Source organism: Hemitrygon akajei, chromosome 15 (assembly GCF_048418815.1).
Source record: "Hemitrygon akajei chromosome 15, sHemAka1.3, whole genome shotgun sequence".
Classification (NCBI taxonomy): domain Eukaryota; kingdom Metazoa; phylum Chordata; class Chondrichthyes; order Myliobatiformes; family Dasyatidae; genus Hemitrygon; species Hemitrygon akajei.
The window spans coordinates 41,135,162-41,147,015 of NC_133138.1; the positions used below are offsets into that span (position 1 = coordinate 41,135,162).

The 11,854-nt window shown below is 38.5% G+C and overlaps 1 protein-coding gene across 1 annotated transcript in view; it reads right to left on the minus strand.

The window, feature by feature from the left end:
* Positions 1–11,722, minus strand: part of ik (IK cytokine) — a 59,107-nt gene extending 47,385 nt beyond the window's left edge. Inside the window, exons 1-4 of the mRNA XM_073067424.1 lie at positions 11,457–11,722; positions 8,557–8,623; positions 6,196–6,288; positions 4,242–4,301 (exon numbers count right to left, since the gene is read on the minus strand). Coding sequence (XP_072923525.1) covers positions 4,242–4,301; positions 6,196–6,288; positions 8,557–8,623; positions 11,457–11,472 — 236 coding nt within the window. The 5' untranslated portion in view covers positions 11,473–11,722. The remainder of the gene's footprint in view (positions 1–4,241; positions 4,302–6,195; positions 6,289–8,556; positions 8,624–11,456) is intronic.
* Positions 11,723–11,854: the final 132 nt, after the last annotated feature.

The window sequence follows — 11,854 nt, forward strand, 5'->3', positions numbered from 1 at the left end:
GTAAAAGGAGTTTCAATTTTTATTGACTCCTCTATTACATTTGTCCAACACGATATTATTTCGGATCCGAATGGCAGATTTTTGTTAATTACTGGGTTACTTTTTAACAAAAAGGTTGCTATGGTTGATGTTTATGCTCCAAATGTGGATTATCCCGATTTTTTTAAGTCCTTATTTACTTCTCTACCTAATCTAAATGAATATATGTTAATAATGGGTGGTGACTTTAATTGTTGTTTAAATCCTTTGCTGGACAGATCTATATCCACTCAGACTTTACCTAATAAGTTGGCCACTTACATTAATTCTTTTTTGACTGATAATGGAATTTTCGATATTTGGAGATTTCGGCATTCTAAGGACAAAGAGTTTTCATTTTTCTCACGTTTATCATTCTTACTCGAGAATTGACTAATTTTTTATTGACTCGTTTTATTCCATCTGTAATTGGTTGTAATTATGATATTATAGCCATCTCTGATCATGCTCCATTGAAACTTTCTATTAAATTAATGGATAAAGCTTCTAGTGTTAGGCAATGGTGATTTGATTCTACCTTACTGCAAGATCCGGATTTCATTAAATTTATGAAGGAACAGATCGATTTCTTCTTTTCAACTAATTCCACGGATGACATTTCTTGCAGAACAGTTTGGGACACTTTTAAAGCATATATACGTGGACAGATCATCTCCTATTCCGTTGATTTGAGAAAACGTATTAAGAAGGAAACTCTTTTATTGGTTGATAAAATTAAAGAAATTGACAAGAAATATTCGACTCCTCCTAGTAAGGAGCTTTACAAACAAAGGGTTGAACTTCAAATGGAACACAGTTTATTACTTACATCTTCGATTGAAAATCAATTGATGAAAACAAGATCTGATTTTTATATACATAGTGATAAATCAGGTAAACTGTTAGTTAATCAATTGAAGAATGCTTTGGTTAAACGTCAAATTATTAAGATTTGTCAACAGAATGGTAAATTGACAGTTAACCATGATGAGATAAACAAATCTTTTCAAGACTTTTATACCTCCCTGTATCATTCTGAATTCCCTCATGATCATAATACCATGCATGATTTTCTTGGGAAATTGAATTTTCCAAAATTATCATCAGATGATCTTTCAATATTAGAAACTCCTATTACGGATGCAGAAATTAAAGGGGTTATTTCCTCTATGAATTCTGGGAAAGCATCAGGTTCAGATGAGTTTACAGTGGAATTTTTAAAGTGTTTTTCCTCTACTCTTTCTCCTTGGTTATGCAGGGTTTTTGAAGAAGCAATTAGATTGGGTAAACTGCCACAATCTTTTTATAGAGCTTCCATTTCTTTAATATTGAAAAAAGATAAAGACCCTACTGACTGTGCATCCTATAGACCAATATCCTTATTGAATGTAGATTCCAAGATCTTTTCCAAGTTACTGGCGTCCAGGCTGGAGAAGGTATTACCTCAAATTATCTCGGAAGATCAAACTGGTTTTATTAAACATTGCTATTTTTCAATATTAGGAGATTATTGAATATTGTTTATACTCCTTCACGTAGCACCTCAGAATGTGTCATTTCATTAAATGCGGAGAAAGCATTTGATACGAGTTGAATGGCCATACTTATTTACTGTGCTTGAGAAGTTTAATTTTAGTCCGACATTCATTTTCTGGATTAAACTAATATATCATACTCCAGTAGCCTCGGTTTTTACTAACAATCGAAGATCTCCCTTTTTTCATTTATTTCGGGGTACTAGGCAAGGTTGTCCTCTTAGTCCATTATTATTTGATATTGCTTTAGAACCTTTGGCAATTGCTATTAGAGAATCACTGAACATTTCTGGCATTACTCGTGGGATGGATATACATAAGTTATCATTATACGCAGATGATTTATTATTATTTATTTCTGATCCTGAGAAATCCATTCCTGCAGTTATATCATTGTTGGCTCAATTTAGTAATTTTTCCAGGTATAATTTAAATCTTAATAAGAGTGAATTGTTTCCTTTAAATAGACAGGTTCCAATTTATGGAAATTTACCTTTTAGTTAATGACTCTTTTATATACTTAGGGATTAAAATTACAAAAAATTATAAGGAGTTATTTAAGGTTAATTTTTTACCCTTAATTGATCAGATTAAATGTTTGTTCACTAAATGGTCACCATTATCTTTATCTCTGATAGGTCAGATTAATGCTATTAAGATGATTATTTTACTCAAATTTTTATATATATTTCAAGCGTTACCAATTTTTATTCCAAAATCTTTTTTTTGCTAATGTTGATTCAAAAATTTCCTCATATATATGGCAGAATAAAAATCCTAGATTAGGTAAAAAATATTTACAGAAGGCAAGGAAGGAAGGTGGATTGGCATTGCCTAATTTTAGATTTTATTATTGGGCAATTAATATCTGATATTTGATATGTTGGTTAAAGGATTGGGATTTATCTTTTAGCCCTCATTGGTGAACCTGGAAACTAAATCTGTACAAGGATTTTCACTGGGTTTTATTTTAGGGTCCTCTCTTCCTTTTGCTCTTTCTAAATTGCAGAAACGAATGACAATCCGATAGTTAAACATACTTTACGTATATGGTTTCAATTTCAGAAATTTTTTGGGTTGAATTAATTTGTTTTAACTATTCCTATTGTATCCAATTTCTTTTTTCATCCTTCTATTATAGACCAAGCTTACTCAGCTTGGAAGACTAAAGGATTACTATGATTTTCCAATTTATTTTTGGATAATTGTTTTATGTCTTTTGAACAATTATCTAATAAATATAATTTGCCTAGATTTCATTTTTTTTAGATATTTACAGATTAGGAATTTCTTAAACACTGTACTTCCTACCTTTCCAAATCTTGAGTCTTTGGGTATTTTGGAGAATTTGTTAGAACTAAATCCTTCTCAGAAAGGTATAATATCAAAACTCTACAATATAATTATGAAAATACATTCAGAGCCCTTCTATAAGATTAAAAATGATTGGGAAAGAGAATTTAACCTTACTATCCCTATTGAGAATTGGGATAAAATTCTTCAATTAGTCAATTTATCATCTATATGTGCTAAACATTCATTAATACAGTTTAAAGTTGTGCACAGGGCTCATATGTCCAAGGATAAATTGGCTCGTTTTTATTCCTATATAAATCCTATTTGTGACAGATGTCATTCTGAGATAGCGTCTTTAACTCATATGTTTTGGTCATGTCCGCTTTTGAAAAAATATTGGAAAGACATTTTTGATATTATTTCCATGGTATTGAACATTGATTTACAACCTCATCCTATTACTGCAATTTTTGGTTTACCAATAATGGACTCAATCCATTTATCTTCTTCTGCTTGTCGAATGATTGCATTTCTTACATTAATGGCTAGAAGATCTATTTTGTTGAATTGGAAAGAAATTAATCCCCCTACCGTATTTCATTGGTTATGTTTAGACATGTTATGTCTAAATTTGGAGAAAATTAGAAGTGTTGTATTTGACCCTTCTATTAAATTTGAAAAGACATGGAGACCATTTATTCAATATTTTCATATGATGTAATTTGACCCTGTTCCAAACCTATTCGTTTTCCCAGTTTTGATTATACATATGTTGAGAGGATCGGAATTGGCGACACTGACAATTTTGTATTTTTTTTAATAGATATTATAAACAGCCCATTATTTATTTTTTTTTCTCTTTATTAGTTATTAGGTTGTTAGATTAGTTTTTCTAGGGAAAATTTTTTTTCTTTTTCTCTTTTCTGTTTTTAAAAATATATATTATGATATACCTAGTTTTGCTTTGTTTATATGATATTTGTATCATTCATGATTTGGGAAGACTTAATTATATTTTAACTATTGCTTGTGTATCCTTTCATGTTCAGTTTAAATTTGTAAGTTTGTAATCCCACTATCTATGTATTAATCTTATGTTGATATTAATAATAATAATAAAAAGATTGAAAAAGAAAAGTCTATAGACTCACTTTCAAGGATTCTTCATCTCTTATTCTCGGTATTAACTGCTTATTATTATTATTTTCTTAGTATTTACTGTGAATGCCAGCGAGAAATGAATCTTGGGATTGCATGTGGTGACATTTATGTACTTTGATAAGTTTACCTTGAACTGTTTACAATCCTGATTGAAGTTGTAACCAAATTATTCTGTGTGCAACCTGACTACTCGTGCCCCAAAACCATCTGAAGCAATTCTGCCCAGCTTACCTTTTCTTCTTCCTCCTGCGGGCAGCAGGATCGTCCTCCTCGTTGTATTCCCTTGGCATCCTGTGATCAGACATTAGCAAATGTTCAATTACACTCGCACCAAGTGCTCCGTGAATGACCTATCAAATGGGACTGGTTAACGGACAGATTGAGATCCCCCCTCACTCAGCTCCAGAACCTGCCATGCTCCCAAAATGCTTCATGCCAATAATTATGCTCCAAGTAGATTCTTCCCAGGCAAAATCAGTTATGATTCGGCCTAAATTACTTACAGGTTTACTGTACTCCTCAGCTGAATATATACTATTCACCCCAAGTACAGAATCAGAATTAGGTTTAAAAATCACTGGCAGATATCGTGAAAGTGGTTTTGCAGCAGCAGGACATTGCAATATAGTAACATTATAATTTCATTGTTGAAAATAAAACCCAACTCCTGGAAGATCTATGCAAGCCAAGGGGAAGGTTGATGTTTAGGTCAAAACCTCACATCATGGCTGAAAATGTGAAGGGACGATGTGAAATGGAGGCACCCAGGTGAGGTAGAACCAGGGGAACTGTGGGGACTGGGAGAGGGAAGGCAAGGAGATTATGAGGAGCAGTACAAATGAGAATGGGAGAGGGGGACAATCTTACTGTCTGCCCCCCACCTGCCACTAACATGTTGGTGGTGAGGCAGAGCCATAGTAGACTGTGTACATTGCAGTCAATAATTGCCATCAGTGGCCAAGTCTGTTCCATGAGACAAATACAGTGGATTCCAGTTAATCAAGGCAACTACTTATTTGGAACAATTCTCAAAGAACAAAAATAGAGAAAATAGCTGGGATTCCCTCTGTTTATTTGGGACACTATGCTGTTAACTGGGACAGGAGATTGCAGCCAAACAGTTTCTAACAAGCAACAGTTGCATGCACTTATGTGGCCGTTAGATACTACACCACTTAGAGTGATCAGTTTTTAAATAGTGTCAGTTGTGTGTGTTTGTGTTCAAAAAGCAGCGATTTTGTAACTGATAGTTGGCTAGAAATAAGAACAAGACAATTCCGAACTGTTAACAAAAGTTTCAAGTATTCAAGCTTGGAGATGCGAAAAATGGATGAGTATGAAAATGAAACAATTTCACTACTTCAGCAAGTTAGGAACTATGAAGAAATCGACAATCACCTTGGACGTTACAATGAAGAGAGATTTGGAGAATGCAATCGTCAAAAGCATTGTATTATCTGCACTCGGCACCTGCGCTGATTTTGTTCATTTATAGTCAAAAGAACACAACAGCGTACACTGAATGATAAAACAGGAACCAATACAGTTTTATAGTACTGTATTAGTATTGGTATTAGTCCAGTTTGTACTGTTTCATTTAAATACATATTTTGTTACTCAGTTAAACAGTAGTTTGTCTTTTTTACACCTCTTAACGATTTCCATGAAACTTTGGCTAGTTGGAGTAGCCAGTTATTTCCGCCAAAATGTACCAGTCCTGATGTGTCCTAATTAACCGCAATCCATTGCATTTGTAGTTATGGTCTTTGCTGGCAAAACTATCATTTGTTTTCCGAGAAGGTGGTGCTTAGCTGCCTCCTTGAGCCACTGTAGTCCTCTGGTGGAGGTGTATCAACAGTGTTTTTGGTTATAGGATTCCAGGGTTTAGATACATGAAGAAATGGTAAATGGTATAGGTTTCTGGGCTTGCTAAGAGCCCTGGCACCCTTGTTGGGTTTACCCTACTTACAGTTCTGGGTCTTCCCTTTAACAGGAGGGAATGTTTACAGGAATCAAAAACTTCAACACAAGGCCAACCAAAAAGGCTTTGCAGTCTTAACTATGCTGGATAACTAAAAGCTTCATTGCAACTGTATAACTAAAAAAAAGCTAAATAAACATTTGGAAACAAACATTCACATAAGAAGAATGTTCTCAAAACTCTTGAGCATCTCATTATACTCACTCATGTTGACGTGTTTTTGAAGGTGGAGCCGATGACGGCGTTGACCTTGGGGTCATCAGTAATTTTCGGAAGTCCTCATTGGTCAGCTTCGACCTATGACAAACACCAGTACAATTTTAAACAGAAGTGTAACAAGTTTCTCAATGCATTGCCAAGTTCAAGTTCACATATAGTGTCATTCATGTATGCAGCTAAATGAAACAACATTCCTCAGGAACCAAGGTGCAAAACAGTACATGTATCACATAAGATAACGTCAACAGATAAAAAGGATATTCTGTCGATGTACAAGTTGACATAAAGTGCATATATAACATAGTATTAAATACACAACTGTTAGTGTTACTGGCATTGTCATAAATAATGTGTACTGGGTGTTCAGAAGTCTTCCAGCCTGGGAAAAGAAGCTGTTATCCAGCCTAACAATCCTTGTTTTTATATTGTGATACATTCTGCCTGATGGTAGGAGGTCAAAGAGATGGTGGGTCGGATGGGAGGAGTTTGCTTGACGAAGTGCTGGTGTGCATCCTGGATGGGGGTGAGGGAGACCTTGATAATTCTCTCAGCAGTCCTCACAATCCGTTGCAGGGTCTTGCAATTCCCAGTCCAGATGGTGATGCAGCTGGTCAGGATACTCTCGATGGTGCTCAGGTAGAACGGGGTTAGAATGGAGGCACGGAGCATTGCTTGCATCCATCTCCTCAGGAAGCATCTCGCTGCTGTGCTTTCTTGACTACACGGGTGGTGTTGAGGGACCAGGTGAGATCATTTTTGATGTACACTTCAAGAAACTTGGTGCTCCTGACTCTCTCCAGGGAGGAAGCAACAACTCCTTGAATTAATTTGGTTATTTATTGACTTTTCAGGAAGTGATGCATGTGAGCTATGAAATTTACAAGAAGAATGGATTCCCACAAATAAAAACAGTAAGTGGTGGAAACACTCAGCAAGTCAGGCAGCAAATGTAGAAAGAGAAACAGATTTAACACTTTAGCTCAAAGACCCTTTGGAAAAGATGGAAAGGGTAGGGTCAAATTCATCTGCCATATACACCAAGCGTATAGTGTCTTGTAAAATTATTCAGCCCCAACCCTTTGTTCATATAAACAAGTATTACAAATTTTGAGCAATTTAACTGAGAATTTTTATTTGTGAATCACATGCTCATTTTTCGCAATAGAACCCAAAAAACAGGGTAAATTTTAAAGCATAAAAAGTTAAAAATTCAAAAACTTAAACATCAGCGAATCAAAAGTACTGTTCATTACGGACTTGAAATACTTCTTGCAGCTGTTACTACCACTAGTCTTTTTGATAGGTCTCTATTAGCTTTGCACAGTATGGTGGAATAAGATTTACCCCATTCCTCCTTGCTCAAGCTGTGCTAGGTTCAAATTTTAAAGTACATTTATGTATACAGACTCTAACTTTGTGATTCATCATCCTGCAGGCAGCCATGAAATAACAAAACACCATGTAACCTGTCCAAGAAAACAGCAAACACCCAACACACAACAAAAAGTCTAAATTGCACAAACAGCAACAAGCGAGTGAACAACACAAAGAATATCAAACATCAAACCAGGAGTCCAGGAGTATTCAGTTTAGTTCAGCCTCACACCGTTAACCCACTGCAGGCATAGTGCCATTCTTCGCCAAAGCGTGCCAGTCAGCATCAATCACCCCTATCAAACTACTCACTCTAAAATATATAGTAACCAGAATCCAGGAACACATACAACATCAAACCAAAGTCCCCCAAAATGAGTTCACAGTCATGCGCCTCGCCAATCAATCCTGACAACATGGATCCCAAAACTCCTACATTTTCCACTAACAGCAGATAGTGAAACGGAGTGGAACACAAGTCAAATGCAGGTAGGCAGCAATGAATGCCTGCCTGTTCCTGCTTTCATCCTTGTTGACTTCAAACTTGCTCGAACCTCAATTGGAAAGAAGCTATGGAGGTTAGTTGGGAAGTGGCAGTGGACAACAATCTTGAGGTCTTGCCAGAGATGCTTGATCGGGTTAAGATCAAGACTCAAAGACATCAATTTTCTTCATATGACGCCAATACATGGTTACTTTGGCAGTGTGCTTTGGGTCATTATCCTGCTGAAAGGCAAACTTACTCCCCAGTTTAAGCTTTCTGGCAGACAACAGGCTTTTATTCAGGATCTCTCTGTGCGGTCTGACCAATAGCTTATGAAGCCTTAGCATTACATCCTTGCTTTTATATTCTAGTCCTCTCAAAGTGAGTACTCGGGAATGCATAGGCATGAGCACTGAACAGCATATATCTATGATGAATGCTTCTCTGGGAGAACAGCGATTCCATTTCCACAGCTGTTGAATACTTACTGATTCAGTGACCGAGGATCTTCCATCTCGTGTGAATCAGGTGCCAGAGGGTTTGAAAACGGCTCATCTGTAGTGACAGAAAAATATATCAGGTGAGTTCAAAGTAAATTTATTATCAAATAAATCCCCAGGTCCAGATGGTCTGCATCCTAGGGTACTAAAGGAGATGGCTCTGGAAATTGCGGATGCATTGGTAATCATTTTCCAATGTTCCTTAGATTCAGGATCAGTTCCTGAGGATGGAGAATGGCTAATGTTATCCTACTTTTTAAGAAAGGAGGGAGGGAGAAAACAGAGAACTATTGACCTGTCAGCCTAACATCGGTGGTGGGGAAGATGCTAGAGTCCATTATTAAAGATGAAATAGTGGCATATCTAGATAGCAGTGATAGGATTGGGCCGAGCCAGCATGGATTTACCAAGGGTAAATCATGCTTGACTAATCTGTTGGAGTTTTTCGAGGATGTAACCAGGAAGTTAGACAAGGGAGATCCAGTGGATGTAGTGTACCTCGATTTTCAGAAGGCATTTGATAAGGTCCCACATAGGAGATTGGTGGGTAAAACCAAAGCTCATGGCGTTGGGGGGGAAGACATTGACATGGATAGAAAACTGGTTGGCAGATAGAAAGCAAAGGGTAGCGGTGAATGGGTGTTTCTCGGAAAGGCAGGTGGTGACTAGTGGGGTGCCACAGGGCTCGGTATTGGGACCACAGCTGTTTACAATTTACATCAACGATTTAGATGAAGGCATTGAGAATAACATCAGCAAATTTGCTGATGATACTAAGCTGGGTGGCAGTGTGACATGTGATGAGGATGTTAGGAGAATTCAGGATGACTTGGATAAGTTGGGTGAGTGGGCAGATACTTGGCAGATGACGTTTAATATGAATAAGTGCGAGGTTATCCACTTTGGGAGTAAGAACAGGAAGGCAGATTATTATCTGAATGGTGTAAAGTTAGGTAAGGGAGAAATACAAAGAGATCTAGGAGTCCTTGTTCATCAGTCACTGAAGGTGAATGAGCAAGTGCAGCAGGCAGTGAAGAAGGCTAATGGAATGTTGGCCTTTATTACAAAAGGAATTGAGTACAAGAGCAAGGAAATCCTCTTGCATTTGTACAGAGCCCTGGTGAGACCACACCTGAAGTATTGTGTACAGTTTTGGTCTCCAGGGTTAAGGAAGGACACCCTGGCTGTAGAGGAAGTGCAGCGTAGATTCACGAGGTTAATTCCTGGGATGTCCGGACTGTCTTACGCAGAGAGGTTAGAGAGACTGGGCTTGTACTGTTATGAAGGATGAACAACTCTGATGGGCAGAAGGGTACAGAGTTGCCCATGTCCCCCTCCCCTGGGAGAATCACAAACTGTTACTGTTACCATGCTGCTAATGAGAGAGAAGGAGATGGAACAAAAACATGCCAGAATATCTGCTACTGATAAGAGAGGGGGGAGAGAGTTGTTGTTCCACCATATTATGACTCCTGTAAGACTTATGGCTTCTGAGAAGGTTGTTTACCTTATACTATTCTGTTCATTAAAATTCCTCAGTGGACAGCCGGAGTGGACTGGTTTAATGGGCTAAGCCATTCAAAACTGATTGACACCTGAGACCCCGTGAGTAGGGATAAAAGTGAGGTCTGGGGAGACACCCCTCAGACGCACCAGGAGACACACTAGTGAGCACTGCTTGAGTGTTGGAACTCACGAGAAGGTGTGGGGCATCGGAGACCGAATGAAGGATCGGTCAATTTTAACTCACAGTGTTTATAGCGAGGCCGGTGGGGGCTTGTGTGTGTGTCCACCCTTGCCTGGGTGACGAGTCCACCATAGAAGAACGGTCTAGCTAAAGGCGAGAGGGGTCATACCTGAATGGCCACAACAACACATCGACGGATCAAGAACGTAAAGGAAAGTTTGACTGACTGTAGCTGTCACCGTTTGCTCGCCCTCTCTCTCTCCCTCCAACGGTTACAACAAAAGAACCAACAACTACCTCAGCCTACATGAACTGAACTTTATACTTTCCCATGATAATTCATTATCCCCTAGACAACGATAGAGCTTATTTATTATTGATTATTATTATACCCATACTTTTAGGTTTAGTATTGCTAACGTGTATTATCTGTATATTTGCATTGTTGATATTGATTTGTATATTTTACTAATAAAAACTGTTTTGAAAATAGTACCAGACTCCAATGGATATTTCTATCTTTGCTGGTAAGACACCCAGTTACGGGGTACGTAACAGTACACGCTGGAATTAAGGAGATTGAGAGGGGATCTGATTGAAACATTTAAGATTATTAAGGGATTGGACAAGACAGAGGCAGGAAATATGTTCCAGATGCTGGGAGAATCCAGTACCAGAGGGCATGGTTTGAGAATAAGGGGTAGGTCATTTAGGACAGAGTTAAGGAAAAACTTCTTCTCCCAGAGAGTTGTGGGGGTCTGGAATGCACTGCCTCGGAAGGCAGTGGAGGCCAACTCTCTGGATGCTTTCAAGAAGGAGCTAGATAGGTATCTTATGGATAGGGGAATCAAGGGATATGGGGACAAGGTAGGAACCGGGTATTGATATTAGATTATCAGCCATGATCTCAGAATGGCGGTGCAGGCTCGAAGGGCCGAATGGTCTACTTCTGCACCTATTGTCTATTGTCTAAATGTCACCATGTACAACCCTGAGATTCATTTTCTTACAGGCATTTACAGTAAATACAAAGAGAATAAAAAATATAATGTGTTAAACCCTCCATTCCGATCACGCCAATACCTGCGACTTCTCCTGTTTATATGTTGGGGTAGCCTTCCTCACAAACACCAGGCCGCAAGCCTCGGGCCCACTCTACCCTCCCTCCCGCTCGCCTAGCAGCGTAATCCCGGCCACTTACTGTCTCTCTCCGGCATCTTGACCGCTTTTTGCGCCGGTTCCACCGACGATTAGAACGCGATACCACGACAAAACCAACAGCACTTCGCAACTCCTCCAGACCTCCAGCAACTATCCCACAAGACACACAAAATGCTGGTGGAACCCAGCATCGATAGGGAGAAGAGCTATTGATGTTTCGGACCGAGCTCCTTCGTCAGGACCAACTGGAAGGAGAGATACGAAGGGATTTGAAAGTGCGAAATGATAGAAGACCGGAAGGGGTGGGACGAAGCTAAGAGCTGGAAAGGTGATTGGCGGAAGTGATACCGAGCTGGAGAAGGAAAAGGATCATGGGACAGGAGGCCTCAGGAGAAAGAAAGGGGAGGGGAAGCACCAGAGGGAGATGGAGAACAGGCA